Below are 19895 nucleotides of genomic sequence, written 5' to 3' on the forward strand. Positions count from 1 at the left end.
GGAGATGCCTACTTTAAAAAATCTGAGTGTGGTCACATAACTCCACTGAACATTATTTTGTGCTTTAATGCTAAAATTTATTTATAATCATATCAGAACATATGTCTATTAAAATAAAAGTATTATAAAACTTGATGGCTGTAGTCCCAGCTACTAGGGAGGCTGAGGCAGGAGAATGGCATAAACCCAGGAGGCAGAGCTTGCAGTGAGCCGAGATCGAGCCACTGCACTCCAGCCTGGGTGACAGAGTGAGACTACATCTCAAAAAAACACACACACACACACATACACACAAAAAAACTTGATGGGGCCAGATGCAGTGGCTCACACCTGTAATCCCAGAACTTTGGGAGGCTGAGGCGGGCAGATCACCTGAGGTCAGGAGTTTGAGACCAGCCTGGCCGACAGAGTGAAACCCTGTCTCTACTAAAAATACAAAAATTAGCTGGGCGGATGGCAGGCGCCTGTAATCCCAGATGGGAGGCTGAGGCAGGAAAGTTGCTTGAACCTGGGAGGCAGAGGTTGCCGTGAGCCGAGGTCATGCCACTGCACTCCAGCCTGTGCTACAGAGAGAGCCTGTCTCAAAAAAAAAAAAAAAAAAAAAAGATGGGAAAGAGTGAGATTCTAAATAGAGCTCTTCAAAATTTGACTTTGAGCCTTTTTTTTTTTTTTTGAGACAGAGTCTTGCTTTGTGCTGGAGTACAGTGGTGTGATTTTGGCCCACTGCAGCCTTGACCTCCTGAGCTTATGAGATCCTCAGCCTCCTGAGTAGCTGGGACTACAGGTACACACCAACACACCTGGCTATTTTTTTGTTTTTTGTAGAGGCGAGGTCTTACTATGATGCCCAGGCTGCTCTCGAACTCCTGGGCTCAAGAAATCCTCCTGCCTCAGCGTCTCCCAGAGTGTTGGGATTACAGGTGTGAGCCACCATACCCAGCGAGCCTAAATTTTTTTAATCAAGAAAATATATACTTATTTTCTCTGCCATATTATAGTTAAAGGTTACAGTTTAACTAAAATACGACAATTGTTATAAATGAATCATAAAGACAAAAGTATAAGTAGTGAATTATGACAGAAGCCATAAAATATAAATTCGCTAGAAAACTGCATTTGCCCAAATTACATATGGAAAAGAGAACAAAATCTTTAATTGCTTACCTATTCAAAATCTATAGAGTGAACTTAAGAAGACTGTCCACATAAAAAAAAACAGTTAATACATACAACCATACATACACATACATATAAAGTATATACACAACATAAGACTTCTTACTTGGGGAACAATGGGAACACCAAGGTAACTCCAGTTACGAATCATATCACTCTCATTTTCTATCTTTACATTCTGGATCAACCTGTCCAAATTTTCTTCCGTAGTTCCTTAAATAGGTAAAAATATGAGTGCACAATCACATAATTGCTACCAAAATAATTTCAAGGCTTTAGGTAGTACCCATGAATGAAGCTTTTAAAATAAAAAACAGTCAAATTATATCTCCTTCAGTCTTCTCTCAATTTCATATTTTCCCTTTTATCTTAACCAAGTTCAGCAACTATCTTTCAGTTTTCAAAGATTCTTTTATGATCAATAGTAAAATACTTATTAAAAAGTGATTATCTCCATTACCATTAATACTGAAGATATAAAGTAGAATTGCTCTTATTTTATCACAATTATCATGATTTTTGTTGAGTAGAACTGGAAGGAGTACTCGCATGGAATCTTTCACCTTCTGTCCTTCTGCATCAGTTCCAAGTGCCAGGTCCTTAATGAAAATAAAATATTGTCAGTGATCTATAACCAAAATTCATTTTTTAGTTAAAAACATCTATTATTGGCCGGGTACAGTGGCTCACGCCTGTAATCCCAGCACTTTGGGAGGCCAAGGGGGATCACCTGAGGTCAGGAGTTGGAGACTAGCCTGGCCAACATGGTAAAACCCCATCTGTACTAAAAATACAAAAAATTAGCCGGGCGTGGTGGCAGGTGCCTATAATCCCAGCTACTCGAGAGGCTGAGGCAGGAGACTCACTTGAACCCGGTGGGGCAGAGGTTGCAGTGAGCCATGACTGGGCCATTGCACTCTAGCCTGGGCAACAAGAGCGAAACTCCATCTCAAAAAAACAAAAAACAAACACATAAAATCTATTATTAAATCTTGTCAAATTTTAATGGAACACTGATGATATTACACAAGAAAATATGAACATCACTTGTAAACTATTGTTTATACAAAATACAAAAGGTCAAAAAATAAATCAGAGAAGATAAAAATCATTAATCTAAACCTATGCTATCCAGTACTGTGGCCACTAGCCACATATGACTACTGAACACTTGAAATGGGATCAGTCTGAATTAAGATGTGCTGTAGGTACGAAACACCAGGAGACTTGAAGCAATACAATGCAAAATTATCTAATAACTTTTTATACTGATTATATGTTGAAAGAATATTTTGAATGCATCAGGTTGTCAAAGTTTTTTTTTGTTTGTTTTTGTTTTTTAAAGAGACAGGGTCTTGCCCAGGCTGCTCTCAAACTCCTGGGATCAAGCAATCCTCCCACCTCAGCCTCCTGAATAGCTGGGACTATAAGCACACACCACTGCACCCAACTTATTCGTAAAATTAATTGCACTTTTTAATTTTTACCTGCATTAACATGGCTATTAGAATAATTAAAATTACATGCAGCTTGTATTCTATGAGGGGCAATGGTCTAAACAGTTGAGGCATGATATAAAAGGCCCCTTGTAAAATGAGCTCTGCTGGATGCTATATTAAATCCCGTACTGAGAAGGTCCTGCCAACAATGCCACCCTGAAATCATGCTCCCAAAATTTAAATCATTCCATTAAACAAAAAATATATAATATATTAGGAGGGACTGTTTACTAAGATACTCTACAGCTACTTGTTAATGTTAGCGGGGAATGACATTAAATACTGCCTAGGTGGCTACCCTGGTGAGAGAGAGTCTGTGATTCTGTAAAAACCAACCACTGTATCAAGCAAAAAGTTAGGTTTTAACTTACAAAGTTTATCCTGGAAATTTGTTATGAACAGAGGCATTTCTGACTCTGCACATACCTGTTCAGTTTTGCAGAGCTTTTCTATATTAAGCTTGAACTTATTCATGCAATCTTCTGCTAAGTTAAGATGGACAACTTGCTGAAAAACAGAAGCAATCAATCATTTAAAGGATTTTAATGACTTTTGTGCAACTGGTAATATTAAACTTTTGAGACAGGCCTGAAAGAAAGTATGGGCTGAGGTGAAAGAAGGTAACATGTAAGCAAGGGAACAGCTCAAGAAAGGAAGTAAATGAGAAGGTGATTTACAGGTGAAATGGTTTGGCTATGTCCCCACCTAAATCTCATCTTGTAGTTCCCATAATCCCCATGTGTTGTGGGAGGGACCTGATGGGAAGTGTTTGGAACATGGGATGATGGGAGTGATTTCCCCCATGCTGTTCTCATAATAGTAAGTGAGTTCTCATGAGATCTGATGGTTTTACAAGTGTCTGGCATGTGCCCTGCTTGTACTTCTCCCTCCTGTGGCTTTGTGAAGAAGGTGCCTGGCTTCCCCTTTGCTTTCTGCCATGACTGTAAGTTTCCTAAGGCCTTCCCAGCCATGTAGAACTGTGAGTCAATTAGACTTCTTTCCTTTATAAATTACCCAGTCCTGGGTATTTCCTTACAGCAATGTGAGAACAGACTAATACAACAGGAGGCAATCAACAGACAGCATAAATGGGATGGAAGCGTTGAATTGTTGAATTTGTGTTGAGTTTGACAGTAATGAAAAATAACATGAGAAAAATACCCAGAAGTTCTTCAAGTTCATATTCTCTTTATCTTTCTAAATGTTTCAAGTATTTTAACACACACAAAAATCATTGGTTGACTAGGGTGCAACATGACAAAAATGTTAGGATTATTCTGATAGTGTTTTTAAGGAGCAAAAAAATAGTTTACCTGACTAAACAGCTTAAATGCTCTTAAATCTACTAGTAAGTAACTATTACTTTAAAGAAACATGTAGAATAACATCCACTAGTCAATCTAGTGCTGAATTTCTTGTAAGGTTGATAAATATGACTCTGTTAGGCTATTCAAGACAAAGATATAGAAACTTTAAGCTGGATTCAGATAAATCTAGGTTATACATATAGAGAAGTTATGAAGAAGCTTAGATATATGGGATATTTCTCAGACCTATAGTAAGGTTTTAGAGGACAAATAACACCAAGTATTCCACGAAACCCACTGCTAAATCGAACTACAGAACTGAATATAAACTGAATATAAACTAAAACTAATTAGGTATCTCATATACAATACTGCTTACCTTAGTAATCTGTTTTCGGAAATGGGGCATCTTTTTCATCAGCTGGGTAAGAGCACTAAGTGATGTCTAGGAAAAATCAAACTTTTTTTAGGCAAACCTATGATTCAGTTATTCCATATTACAACTTTGAAATCCTAGAGTTTTACAAATTATCAAATCTAGTTAATTTACTGAATATTTGACAATTTTTTTGAAAGAAGAATTTAGGAGGCTTCCACTTTCACTCACAATAACGTAGGTGATATCAACATTACTCTCCCTTCATAAATAAATAAGATTGGACAAATAAATAAAATAGCTTTCAAGTAATGGATAAAAATAGCTCACAGCTGAGACAGCTGAGTGAAGGAAAGCACCAAAGGTGATCCCTGCATGCACCCTTCCTTTCCCTAAAGATGTTTTCCAAACACCACTGAAAGGAAATACAGTTCAAGTAGAGAGCAATTATCTCCCTGGGTGCAAAAAAAAGAAAAAAAAAATGGAGATAAGAGCTTGGGGCTGTGAGGTAGATTTTGTGAAGCAGAGTGCTAAAGAGAAAGGAGCTAGACAGAACATAACCCAAAAATGTGTAAAGAGATTGTCCTTGAACCCCTAAGCTGCACATGTACAGGGCATAACCCTCAAAGGTGTAGTAAAGAACAACTTCCGGGTGGCTAAATGTTAGACAGAGATTTCAGAGGGGTCTTAGTGCTAAGAATATACTAGCATCTCCTGACCTAGACAAAGTAAAGAGACCTAAGTGAACATCCTACACATTCAGTCCTGGGACTATGCCTTAAGACTCAGTGCAGAAGTGAAATAAATTTACCATAACATTGTCTAACATGAAGTTACAACAGAATCATGATTATTCCTCAGCAACTTAACTGCCTGCCAGAACAAAACTCAACATTCTGTGTAGAGACAGCATCATCTAGAACCTCTGCAATGTATCATCCACCATGTCTAGCACAATAAAACATTAATAGGTGAAACAGGAAAGTGATTGATACTCAAGTGATAAAACAGTCAATAAAAGTAGACCTAAGATAAGGAATAAGTTCTAGTGTTTGATATCACAATGATGGCTATAGTTAACATATATTTTGTATTTCAAAATAGCTAGAGGAAAAGATTGGAAACGTCCCCAACATAAAGAAATAATAAATGTTCAAGGTGATGGGTATTCTAAATACAATGATTTGATCATTACACACTGTATGCACGTATAAACATATTACATGCCTCATAAATATGTACAGTTACTATGCATCAATAAAAAAGCTAAGAAGAGAACACCTCAAAATGTAAAAACAAAGAAACTCCAAAAAAGTAGACCTAAGATGTTGTTGGCAGAAAAAGACTTCAAAGTAACACATTTATGTTAAAGTGGAAACAGAGGAAAAGATGGACTACATGGATCAAAAGATGGAGTATTTTAACAGAGAACTAGAATTTATTTTCTAAAAATCCAATGAATGTCCTAGAGTTAAATATAAGACTTTAAGTTAAAAGCACAATGAACGACTTTCATACATTGCTAGTGGGACTGTAAAATAGTACAGCCACTTTGGAAAAATAATTTAAGTTTCTTATAAACTTAAACATACATTTATTATTGATCCTGCAATCCCACTCTTAAGTATCCTCCCAAGCAAATGATAACATCTGTTCATAGACATGAATGTCTGATATGAAGAAGGTGAATATTTATAGTAGCTTTATTCATAATTGCCAACAACTGGAAAAACTAAAATGTTCTGAAACTGGTAAATTGATAAACAAATTGTGGTACATCCATATGATGGAATACTACTCAGCAATAAAAAGTAATGAAACTACTCTTGCATGCAGCATGAATGAATCTCAAATGCATTATGCTAAGTGAAAAGAGCCATAGTGTATTACTCCATTCATTGGACATTCTGGAAAAGGCAAAACTACAGGGTCAGAAAACAGATTAGTAGTTGTCAGGGGATGGGGACTGAGTTAAGGGGTTATCTGCAAACGGGCATGAGGACATTTTGGGGGGTGATGACATTATTCTCTATCTTGATTGTGGTAGTGGTTATATGAGAGTGTGCATTTGTCAAAACTCACAGAACTGTATACTATAAAGGGGAAATTTTGCTTTATACCTCAGTTTTCAAAAGGATACAATGAATGGGTTTAATAGCAGACTGAATACAACAGAAGACAGAAGTAGGGGACTCAAAGTCAGGTTAATAGAGAACATTCAATTGCAATGCAGAGAGGTTAAAAAAAAAAAAGGTAACAGAATGTAAGAGATATAGAATACAGTCAAGAGATCTAAAAAACATGTTGACTGGGGTCCCAGAAAGAGAGAAGAGAGAGAATGGGACAAAAGGAAGATGTGAGGAGATAATGACCAAGATTTTTACAAACATAAAGTTATCAACCCAGTGACTCAAGAAGCTCAGCAAACCCCATGGAGGATAAATAGCAAGCAAACCACATTACAGTAAGGCATATCATGGTCAAATTGCTAAAAAATCAAAGATACAGAGAAAATATTAATAAACACAGTTTATCTTCAGGAAAACAATAATACTTCACAGCTGCCTTTTTTCAGCAGAAATTATGGTAGCCAGAAGGTGATGTATTGAAAGCTTTAAATTGCTGAAAGGAAAAAAATTGCCAACTTTGAATTCCAAATCCAGCAAAAGTATCTTAGAAAAAATTGCAAAACGAAGATGTCCTCAGACAAAAAGAAAGCTGGGAGAATTCAATCTAACCCAGTTGGAAAAACTGAAGAGCAGTAAGAAATAAACAGTACCAGATTGTATAAATATATGGGTAGTAATAAAAGTCTACTGAGTGTTTATAACAAAATAACATCTTGCTTTTATTTTTTTGGGTTTTTCTTTCTGAAAAAAATAACATCTTGAGTTTATAACATACGTTGAAGTAAAATACATGAAACAACTGCACAAAAGAGAAAGGGGATAAAGTTAAACTATTATAAGATTCCTGAATTATTCAGGACATGACATATTCAGGACATACTATTAAACTAGGGTAAGAATACATTTTTAAATTTCCAGTATAATAACTAAAGGAAGGACTAACGGCAAAACACAAATGTTTATATTGGAGATGAAATGGAATTTATTTTTAAAAAAGACTTGATAAAGAAGGAAAAGAATAGAATATAAAAAATGAAGTGAAAACAAGATACTAGATATAAATTTAACTATATGAATAATTACATGAAATATATATGAACTAAACAAGCATTCTAATTAAAAGATTTTTGGGCTGGATAAAAAAACAAAATTCAACTACAAGCTCTTTTTAAGAAGCACATTTTAAATATCAAGACACAGGTAGTTGAAAGTAAAGGATGGGAAAAGATATACTATGTAAACACTAACAAAAGAAAGAAGATATAGTGGTATTAACATCAAAGTAGACCTTAAGACAAGAAATACTGCAAGTAATAAAAGGGACATTTTATAATGATAAAAGGCCAAATTCAACAGAAAGATAGCTATCTTAAATGTATAATGAACTTAACATAGCTTTATCAGTTAATATAACTTCAAAAGTTGAAAGGACTAAAGAAAAACAAACTAATTCACAGTCACGATCAGAGTTTTTAATATACCACTTCTAGTAACTGACAGAGCAGGTCAAAAAAAATCAGAAAAGAAATAGAAGATTTGAACATGATTAACCATCTTGATTTAACTGACACATACAGAATTTATATTCCTTTCAAGTACACATAGGGCACTTATGATAATATATGCTAGGTCAGAAATCAATTTTTTTTTTTTTTTTTTGAGACAGAGTCTCACTCTGTTGCCCAGCCTCCTGAGTAGCTGGAGCCACAGGTGTGTGCCATCACACATGGCTAATTTTTGTATTTTTAGTAGAGACGGGGTTTCGCCATGTTGGCCAGGCTGGTCTTGAACTCCTAGCCACATGTGATTCGCCTGCCTTGGCCACTCAAAGTGCTGGGATTACAGGCACGAGCCACCATGCCCAGCCCCATAAATGAAGTTTTAACATATTTTAAAAGACTGATGTCATATAGTGCACATTCTCTGACCACTGTATAATTAAATTACAACTCAGTAACAGAAAGATAACTAGAAAATTCCCAAATGCTTTGAAATTTAAAAACGTATTCCCTATATAACACACGGGTCAAAGAAGAAATCACAATAAGGGTTAGAAAATGTTTTGAACTAAATGAAAATAAGTTATTCCAGAACTCCTGGGATGCAGCTAAGTTTGAGATGTAAATAACTATAAAATATATACAATAGAACAGAAGAAAGGTTGGAAATCAATGTTCTAAAACTCCAACTCAAGAAGCTAGAAGAAAAAATTTAAACCAGGGGTGTCCGATATTTTGGCTTCCCTGGGCCACACTGGAAGAAGAACTGTCTTGGGCCACATATAAAATACACTAACAATAGCTGATGAGGTTAAAAAAAAATCACAAAAACATCTCATAATGTTTTAAGAAAGTTTACAAATTTGTGTTGGGCCACATTCACAGCCGTCCTGGGCTGTATGTGACCCGTGGGCCACAGGTTGGACAAGCTTCATTTAAAACAAAGTAAGCTGAAGGAAGGAAATAAAACTGAGTAAAAATCAGCTAATTGAAGATAAAACATGCAAGAGTGAAAATCAACAAAGACAAATGTTGGTTCTTTGAAATATTAATAACATATGCAGTGGATTTTATTTTTTTTTTTTTACATGGAGTCTCACTCTTTTCTCCAGGCTGAAGTGCAGTGGCACTATCTCAGCTCACTGCAACCTCTGTCTCCCAGGTTCAAGCAATTCTCCTGCCTCAGCTTCCCGAGTAGCTGGGATACAGGTATGCACCACCAAGCCCAGCTAATTTTTGTATTTTTTTTTAGTAGAGACAGGGTTTCACCATGTTGGCCAGACTGGTCTCAAACTCCTGACCTCAGGTGATCCGTCTGCCTTGGCCTCCCCAAGTGCTGGGATTACAGACGTGAGCCACCGCGCCCGGACTGCAGGGGATATTAATAATATATAGGGGAAAAAACAAATTAACAATAGCAAGATTAGTAAATAAAATCTAACTATAGATTCTACACATATTGAAAGGATAAGAGGACATTTCAAAATTTAGATATAATAGACAAATTCCCTGAAAAATGCGATATCCCAAAACTAATGCAAGAAAAAGTAAAAAACTAAATAGTTCTACATCTATTAAATAACTTATCATTAATTATAACGAAAGACCTCCCCATAAAGAAGTCTCCACGCCTGAACTGCTTCAATGGTGAATTCTTTCAAGCAGTAATAGAACAAGCAGTAACAATCTTAACACAAACTCTTTCAGAGAATGGAATGACAAAGTGTGCATCACAATTCATTTCATAAGACCAAAAAAATCTTGCTGCTAAAACCTGACAAGAACATTACAAAAAAGGACTATTACAGAAAAGTATTTCTCATAAATATAGAAGCAAATATCCTAGAACAAAATATTAGCAAACAAAATCCAGTGATAGAGGAAAAGGATAATGCATCATGATCAAGTGGAGTTTATTCTAGAAATGGTTACTTTTATGTTAGTAAGTCAATAAATGTAATTCATCACATTAACAGAATAAAGGGAAAAAAAGACAATATCAAAATGCCTTTGATGAAATCCAACATCGAAATTTCCTGATTAAAAGAAAACAGAAACAGGCTGGGTGTGGTGGCTCACGCCTGTAATCTCAGCATTTCGAGAGGCTGAGGCAGGAGGATTGTCTGAGCTCAGGAGTTCGAGACCAGCCTGAGCAATATGGTGAAATTCTGTCTCTACTAAAAACACACAAAAATTAGCTGGGCATGGTGGTGCACACCTGTAATTCCAGCTGCTTGGGGGCCTGAGGTGGGAGGATCGTTTGAGCCCAGGAGGTTGAGGCTGCAGTGAGTTGAGACTGCACCACTGCACTCCAGCCTGGGTGACAGAACAAGACCATGTCTCTTAAAAAAAAGAAAAAAGAAAAAAACAAAAAACAGAAACACATAAAAACCTGTTGGCAAACTAAGAATAGAAAGGAACATCCTTAATCTGATAAAAGAAAACTACCTAAAACTAACATAATACTTAACGATGAAATATTGAACTCATTTCCCATAAAGCTGGGAATGAGACAAGGACGCTCATTATCACCAGTTTGATTTCATGTTATACTGGAGGTATCAGCCAGAACCAGGAGGTATTAACTACTAAAAAAAATTTTTTTAACGTATGACAAGCTTGTCTAACCCACCTTATTTTGTTGTTGTTGTTGTTCTGTTTTGTTTTAGGCTTTTTGCAGCCTGAAGCCATGGTTTTTAGTTTCTGTCTCTAGTGATAAGTGGAAAAGAGGGATAAGGAAGGGACTTTACTAGCCGAAACAGAAACTAAGAACCCATGACTGTATTCTCTCCTTTGGACACCTCTGGAAGATTAATTTAGAAAGGAAGAGACTAAACTTTCTTTATTCACAGATTATATTACTGTGTATATAAAAATCCAGCTAGGTGCACTGGTACCTGCCTGTAGTCCCAGCTACTAGGGAGGGAAGGGTGGGAGGATTGCTTGAATTCAGAACTTTGAGACCAGCCTGGCCAACAGAGTTCCGATCTCTTAAAAACAAAAAAGCCAATCTATAAACAAAGTACTAGAATTAAAAAATAAATTTAGCAAGGTCACCAGATCCAAGGTAAATATACAAAAATCAATCACATTTTATATACTAATAAAGTAAAATGGAATTTAAAAAATACCATTTATAACACCAAAAAATCAAATACCTAGAAATAAAGAAAAAATGTGCAATACCACTAAAATGAAAATTATAAAATGCAGCTGAGACAAACTATCTACATAAATGGAGCTATATTCTATGTTCTTGGATCAGAAGATGCAATATTTTTGTCAGTTCTTCCCAAATTAGTGTACAGATTCATGTAATCCCAATCAAAATTTCAGTTAAATGTTTCTGTTGAAATTGTCAAGCAGAATCTAAAATGTGTATTAAAAGACAAAGGTTGTAACAGCTGAGACAATCTTGAAGAACAAAGCTGGAAGACTTATACTACCAAATTTCAAAACCATTACAAAGGTACACTAGTTAAGACAGTGTGGTCTTGTTACAAGGATAGACAAATTGACCATGGAAAAGGACATGGAGTCCACAGACCCACACATTTATGGTCACTTGATTCACAACAAATGCATTACTGCAACTCAATGGTGAAAGGATGGTCTTTACAATAAACAGTGCTTGAGTAATCAGATATGTATATCGAAATAAAATGAAGCTAGACCCTTACCTCACACCATAAATCAAAATTAATTTGAGTGAATGGCATGGTTTGGCTCTGTGTCTCCCCAAATCTCACCTTGAGTTGTAATAATCCCCATGCGTCAAGGGCAGGACCAAGTGGAGATAACTGAATAATGGGGGCAGTTTCCCCCATGCTGTTCTTGTGATAGTGAGTGAGTTCTCATGAGATCCGATGGTCTTATAAGGGGCTTCCTCCTTCACTCGGCATTCTTTCTCTCCCCTGCCACCCTGTGAAGAGGTGCCTTCCACCATGACTGTAAGTTTCCTGAGGCCTCTGCAGTCATATGGAACTGTGAGTCAACTGAATCTCTTTATAAATTACCCAGTCTCAGGTATTTCTTCATAAAAGCATGAGAATGGACTAATACAGTTTTGGTACCAGGAGTGGGGTGCTACTGTGAAGACACCTGAAAATGTGGAAGCAACTTTGGAACTGGGTAACAGGCAGAGGTTGGAACAGTTTGGAGGGCTCAGAAGAAGACAGGAAAATGTGGGAAAGTTTGGAACTTCCTAGAAACTTGAGTGATTTTGGCCAAAATGCTGACAGTGATATGGATAATCAAGTCCAGGCTGAGGTGGTATCAGATGGAGATGAGAAACTTCTTGGGAACTAGAGCAAAGGTGACTCTTGCTATGCTTTAGCAGAGATTAGTGGCATTTTGCCCTTGCCCTAGAGATCTGAGGAACTTTGATCTCGAGAGAGATGATTTAGGGTTATCTGGCAGAAGAAATTTCTCAGCAGTCATTTATTCAAGAGGTGACAGAGCATAAAAGTTTGAAAAATCTGCAGCCTGACGATATGATAGAAAAGAAAAACCCATTTTCGGGGGAGAAATTCAAGCTGGCTGCTGAAATCTGCATGAGAAACAAGGAGCCAAATGTTAATCACCAAAACAATGGGGAAAATGTCTCCAGGGCATGTCAGAGACCTTCATGGTTGCCCCTCCCATCACAGGTCCAGAGGCCTAGGAGGAAAAAATGGTTTCGTGGGTCAGGCTCAGAGCCTTGCCGCTTTGTGCAGTCTTGGGATTTGGTACCCTGCATCCCAGCTGTGGCTAAAAGGGGCCAAAGTAGAACTCAGGTCATTGCTTCAGATGGTGCAAGCTGGTGGCTTGCACGTGGTGTTGGGCTTACAGGGTGCGTAGAAGTCAAGAATTGAGGTTTGGGAACCTCTGCTTAGATTTCAGAGGATGTATAGAAATGTCTGGATGTCCAGGCTAGAGTTTGCTGCAGGGGTGGAGCCCTCATGGAGAACCTCTGCTAGGGTAATGCAGAAGGGAAATGTGGGGTTGGAACCTCCACACATAGTTGCCACTGGGGCACTGCCTAGTGAACTGTGAGAAGCGGGTCACCATCCTCCAGATCCCAGAATAGTAGATCCACCAACAGCTTGCAACATGTGCCTGGAAAAGCTGCATACACTCAACACCAGCCCATGAAAGCAGCTGGGAGAGGGGCTATATCCTGCAAAGCCACAGGGGCAGAGCTGCCTAGGGCCATGGGAACCCACCTTTTGCATCAACATGACCCAGATGTGAGACATGGAGTCAAAGGAGATCCTTTTGGAACTTTAAGATTTAATGACTGCCCTATTGGATTTTGGACCTGCATGGGGCCTGTAAGCCCCTCTGTTATGGCCAATTTCTCCCATTTGGAACAGGTGTATTTACCCAATGCCTGTACCTCCATTGTATCTAGGAAGTAACTAACTTGTTTTTGATTTTATAGGCTCATAGGCAGAAGGCACTTGCCTTATCTCAGATGAAACTTTGGACTTGGACTTTTGGGTTAATGCTGGAATGAGTTAAGACTCTAGGGGACTGTTGGAAGGGCATGATTGTGTTTTGAAATGTGAGGACATGAGATATGGGAGGTACCGGGGCAGAATGATATGGTTTGGCTCTGTTTCCCTACCCAAATCTCACCTTGAACTGTAATAATCTCCACATGTCAAGGGCAGGACCAGGTAGAGATAACTGAATCATGGGGGCGGTTTGCCCCATGCTATTCTTGTGATAGTGCGTTCACACAAAATCTGATGGTTTTATAAGGGGCTTACCCCTTTGCTTGGCACTCATTCTCCCTCCTGCTGCCCTGTGACGTGGTGGCTCCTGCCATGATTAAGTTTCCTGAGGCCTCCCCAGCCATGTGGAACTGTGAGTCAATTAAACCTCTTTTCTTTATAAATTACCCAGTCTCAGCTATTTATTCATGGCAGCATGAGAATGGACTAATATAGTGAATTACAGACTTAAATGTAAAAGCTAAAATGACCAGCCTTACTGAAGAAAACAGAAGAATATATTAATGACCTCAGGGTAAGCCAAGACTTTTAAGGACACAGAGAAAGTATAAAAGAAATAAATTGATAAACTAGATTTCATTAAAATTGAGATCTTCTGTTCATGAAAAGATACATACATACATAAATAAATGTATAGGACTCATATCCAGAAAATAACTTCTAGAAATCAGTAAGAAAAACAGACAACTCAATTAAAAATGGGCAAAAGACCTTCAATGGGCACTTCACAAAACAGAATATCCTAATGGCCAATATGCGCAAGAACATTAGAGAAATTGAAATTAAAACCACAATAAGATACCATCTCATGCAATGAAATTTTAATTGAAAATAAAGACAAGAATATATCAAGTGTTGGTGGCAATATGGAGCAACTAGAGCACTCAATTATTGCTGATGGGGATGTAAATCAGTTCAAACACTTTGCAAAACTTTTGCCATTACCTATTAAAGCTAAACACAATCCTACCCTATAACCCAATAATTTTACTCTTAATATACCCAAGAGAAAGAGTGTGTATGTCCACCAAATGACATGTACAAAAAAATCCATAGCAGCTTTGTTCATAATAATCCCAAACTGGAAACAAACTAAATGTCCATCAAAATGAGACAAGATAAACAAATTGTTGTATATTTACATAATGGTATTACTACTATACATGAATGAAAAAAATGAATTACTAAAATACATAACACAGGTGAATCTCATTATGTGAAGTTCAAGAACACAATCTATGGTGATGAAAATTAGAATAGAGTTTACCTCTGGCAGGATGGGTACTGACAGGGAAAGGACAAGAGGGAATATTCTGGAATGATGAAAATGTTCTGTATCTTGATTTAAAGTGGTGGTTTCAAGCGTATATATAAGTAAAAGTTATCCAGTATAAATTTAAGATTTGTGTGCTTTACTTATAAATTATATCTGAATGTAAAATCCCAACAATGCATTGATAAAATTGACTAAATGGCCTTAAAATAAACTTTATGGCCAGGCACAGTGGCTCACACCTGTAATCCCAGCACCAAAGTGGGCAGATCACTTGAGGCCAGGAGTTCGAGACCAGACTGGCCAACATGGCAAAACCTTGTCACTACTAAAAATACAAAAATTAGCCAGGTGTGGTGGTGCACACCAGTAATCCCAGCTACTTGAGTGGCTGAGGCAAAACAATCACTTGAGCCTGGGAGGTGGAGACTGCAGTGAGCTGAGACGGCACAACTGCACTCCAGCCTGCATGGCAGAGTGAGACTCTGTCTCAAAAAATAAAATAAAATAAAAAAATTTTAATGAAGCAGGACAGACAAAAATGTTGTTAACTATTGAAACTAGGCAATGGGTATGCAGGAGTTCATTCTCTACCTCTGTGTTAGAACTTTCCAAAAATAAAAAGTTACAGAAATAAAAGATTTTAAACAAACTTTAAAATTCACCTTCACTATTACTTTGAAAGTTAAGTAAGACTCTTACCTTTCCTTCTGTTGCTTTCTTTGTTGATGAAATTTCTTTCATAAGCTTGGGAATTTCCCTGTCAAATTGTGAGAGAATTCTTTAAATTTCTAAGATGTAATTCTTTACAGAACTATTTTAAGGTTACAAAATGTACTATCACATAGTGTCTAAAAATTATGGAACAAAAATTAAAATGAGTTCACATACTCTAACACAACCGCAATATGTCGATGTCGAATTCTAACCCAGAGGTCATCTTCTTCTTCAAGGATGGCCTCCTTTTCTTTTCCATCTGTTTTATATCTACAAGTAGACAGAAGCACTAAAACTTTTTGATTTTTTTCCCTCCAAAATCAAAAGAAACATTTTTAGAAACAATAATTTCAAGACACAACTCAAGAAACTGAAAAGTAAAATCCACTATTTTAGGGGGGTAATGAATACCTACTCAAAACTAAGGCACGCTGCTATCCTTACATTAAAAATAAGTCCTAAGCCTACCAAGACATTTTCAAATATTTAGTTTAGGTGCCATTATTAGAGTTTTAGTTCAGCAAAATTGTACCTTATAAAAAAAATTCAACATCCTACAGTTAACTTTAAGAACAAGACTCAATATACTAACGCTTTGTGTTCTAATTCCCTACAACACTGTTTTGATGTGCTAATAACCCACAGTACAATTATCAAATTTCCATTAAGAACAGGAATATCGGCCAGGTGCAGTGGCTCACACCTGTAATTTTAGCACTTTCGGAGGCCGAGGTGGGCACATCACTTGAGGTCAGGAGTTCAAAACCAGCCTGGCTAACAAGGTGAAACCCTGTCTCTAAAAAAAAAATACAAAAACTTAGCAGGGTGTGGTGACACACACCTGTAATCCCAGTTACTCTGGAGGCTGAGGCAGGAGAATCACTTGAACCTGGGAGGCAGAGTTTGCAGTGAGCAGAGATCGCACCACTGCACTCCAGCCTGAGTGACAGCACAAGACTGTGACTCAAACAAAACAAAACAAAACAAAACAAAACAGGAATATCCTCCCCAATATAACCTATTAAATATTGAAGGTATTTCAGAATTGGTACAAAATTCACAAACATTTATCATCTGTTTCTTTATTCTCCCCCAACCCTATAACCACATCTCCTTTACAGAATGAGAAAGAAAATGAGATAAAAAAAAAATTAATGTAAGCCATAAAAATTGTGATAGCTTTAATGAGTTCTGCTGAAGTTAGCAACAATTTAAGGGATTCATGAAGCTATTCAAAATGGGCTTCCTGACTGATTCCCCTTATCTTTTTATGCAGACACCCTCCTTCCATTTATGGAACTAGACAAGACTGAATCATCCTTGGAACTACTGATTTCCTGAGTCAAGATCAGGAAGGACGGCATTGAGTTTTCCTAGCTCTGAACTACAAATAATACATATAGACTTCGCTATATGAATATAATCATTTCTATAACCCCCACAAATTACACATCAATCTATAAAACCATCCACCTGGGTGGATTACAGATGTCCAAAGACAGAATCACTGTGCTCAATTATATAAGGCTGCACTAAGGATGAAAGCCCTTTTGTCATTTAAAATACACTTTGTTCTTATACAATACCTTTGACTTATAAGTGATTTGTGAACAGAGATAAGAGTAACAAGCCTGACAATACTCAGGTGATGAATATCCCATTTTAAAAGTAAATTTAGTTGGGAGGCCGAGGTGGGTGGATCATGTGAGGCCAGGAGTTCGAGACCAGCCTGGCCAACACAGCAAAACCCCATTTCTACTAAAAACACAAAAATGAGCCAGGCGCAGTGGTGCACACTTGTAGTGCCAGTTACTTGGGAGGCTGAGGCCGGGAATCATTTGAACTCAGGGGACGAAGGCTGCAATGAGCTGAGATCGCGCCACTGCACTCCAGCCTGGGTGACAGAGTAAGACTCTGTCTCAAAAAAAGAAAAAAAAAAAAAAGTAAATTTAAAGAAGGCACCAACATGAAAACTTGAATCTGGACACTTAGAGCTTCCTGCTGCTTTGTATTCTGTTTCCATAAAAAATTGTGATGAAGGCTGGGCGTGGTGGCTCACCCCTGCAATCCCAGCGCTTTGGGAGGCCGAGGCAGGGGGATCACCTGAGGTCAGGAGTTCAAGACTAGCCTGGCCAACATGGGGAAACCCCGCCTCTACTAAAAAAAAAAAAAAAAAATTGTGATGGAGCGCAAACCACAGGGAGCTTTACTTCCATCTAATTCTTATCTCTGAATGTTTTTGATTCAGAAAGAAGGGAGTATAGTAGCTTTTTAAAAAATAAGTCTACTTAAAAGTTTAGAGACCTACAGGGTAACAGAGGTAAATAATATCCCCTCTGAATAAACTGCTTAAAAAAACTTTTATATTAGAAAAATAGCTATGTTATCTAACATTAATACGGATAATACAGAGAAAAACTCAGAAACCAAGATTTGACCAGAATGCAAATAAAAATACAAATTTTAACAATATTTAAGAAAAAAACAGTATCATAACTATCACAAGTGTCTGTATCTTAAAACTAACAAATTAGTTTAAACATAAAATTTCAGAAAACTATTTTCATTTTTATTACTGTACTCAAGCAGTAAATCTTAGCTGACAAATACCAGTTTGGATTCAGAAATCACGACATCAAATAACATTTGTAATGTATGTAACACATACACCATAAATGATACAGAGATACAGTAAGATGCATTCCTTGATAGAAAACTATTTCATTTTTCATTTAGGTTTTTATTTGACATTACTTTTAAAGTAAATATGTTTATACCAAGATTAACTCAGTAGAAGGTACCAAAATGGTAAAACTATGCCTATTGTCCTCAATAGCCATCCTATTTAGTCTTCTAGTGTTCCAATCTTTTAAAATACATTATGTTGATAAGACACATACACTTTTGAATGTATGATTCAGAACAATTATAGCCTAACAATTTCGAATATGGTTTCTCCTTCAATAAATATGATAGTGAGCCTGGTATTTACTTTTAAAAGCAAAAGGGCCAAATTCCATGTGTTTAAATGTAGCTCTACTGTACACACAGTTAAGGAAGCAAACACACCAAAAATGCTCCAAAGCAATCAAATTACACTTTAATTTACAAGGTCAACATATCTGTCAAAGACTATAACTGTAGGAATAAGAGAAGGATAAAGTCTCTGAATAGAAAAGGTTATAGGGGCTTTCAGATCTCTGGTGCCTATATAAATCATTAAATGCTCATATTCTATCCTGTTTGTATATGCCCTTTATATGCCCTTCAAGTTATACTTGCTTGTATGTATCATTCTCAATTGGTAGTAGATCATATGCCATTGCCTGAAAGGTCAGTTCATGCAGGACAGTGGACACAGGATCAAAGCCACGATCAATTATTAAGAGCTGTGAATGAGTTTTACCCTAGAATAACAAGATAAAATCATCTTAAGCAGCTTCAATTTCTTAGTGTGAACATAGTTTTAATATCTTAGAATACAAAGCACCCTTTTCCTAAGTTCTGTCCCTTTTCCCCACCAAAAACATACAACAAAACAAAACAAATGGTTAATTGTCTTAAGAATGTGAAGTTATAATAAAACAAAGAAAAATCTGAGTAGCCCAAGAGAGAAAAAATGAAGACTACATAACTAAAATCTAATTACATAACTAAAATCTAATTACTTTTGTAATTAGAGTAAGAGGGTACATTTAATAACTTGGGTTTGAACTGCGTGGATACACTTATACTCAGAGTTTTTTCAACTAAATAACAGACAGAAAATACAGTATTTGCAGGATGTGAAACCTGCGTGTATGAAGGGCTGACTTTCCAGATATGTAGGTTCTGTTGGGCTGATGCAGGACTTGAGTATGTGTGGATTTTGGTATACACAGGAGGTCCTGGAACCAACCCTCCTCTGTGTTTACCAAGGGAGAACTGTATAATAGCTTGAAAATTCCTTTTAAAAAAGTAACATTTTGTTTGCACTATATCTATTTTCTTATGAATTGAGTTCCAAAAGCACTAAAACTGATATAAATTATGAATAGTAGCTACTATTTGAGCTCTAAGTATTAGACATTTTACTAAACAAAAATACATGGATTATTTCATTTAATTCTTTTAGTAATCCTGTGAGACAGGCATTATTATCTCCAGTTGACCATGAGGGCATTGCGGCCTGAAATGAACTAACTTGCCCAAATCACACAGGTAGTAAGAGGCAGAATGGAGATTCAAATGCAGGTTTGCTCCAACATCTGTGTTCTTAACCGTTATGCTATTTTAAAAGACTGTACTGATACCAACTAAGATGATAAATCACAATGAAAGCCTTGTTATCATTAATTCGCAAACATCACTAATCACTAAACAGTGAATAACAGTGCTGGAAACATTTATTGTTAATGTCAGTATCTTTCATACTTCATTTT

General features: G+C 36.8%; 1 protein-coding gene across 3 annotated transcripts in view; it reads right to left on the reverse strand.

Annotated features, from left to right (window-relative positions):
• STXBP3 (syntaxin binding protein 3) overlaps positions 1-19895 on the reverse strand; it is a 65348-nt gene that overhangs the window by 11252 nt on the left and 34201 nt on the right. For 2 of the 3 annotated variants that reach the window (XR_010159228.1, XM_001145368.5), the window contains exons 9-15: positions 18757-18881; positions 15649-15744; positions 15460-15517; positions 4362-4427; positions 3102-3182; positions 1637-1775; positions 1283-1389 (exon numbers count right to left, since the gene is read on the reverse strand). Coding sequence is in view for 2 of the 3 variants with exons in the window: in XM_001145368.5 (XP_001145368.1) it covers positions 1283-1389; positions 1637-1775; positions 3102-3182; positions 4362-4427; positions 15460-15517; positions 15649-15744; positions 18757-18881 (672 nt within the window). In the remaining variant the exon portion in view is untranslated. The remainder of the gene's footprint in view (positions 1-1282; positions 1390-1636; positions 1776-3101; positions 3183-4361; positions 4428-15459; positions 15518-15648; positions 15745-18756; positions 18882-19895) is intronic. The other variant, XM_016923686.3, reaches the window with a different exon arrangement.

This window comes from Pan troglodytes, chromosome 1 (genome assembly GCF_028858775.2).
Source record: "Pan troglodytes isolate AG18354 chromosome 1, NHGRI_mPanTro3-v2.0_pri, whole genome shotgun sequence".
NCBI lineage: Eukaryota > Metazoa > Chordata > Mammalia > Primates > Hominidae > Pan > Pan troglodytes.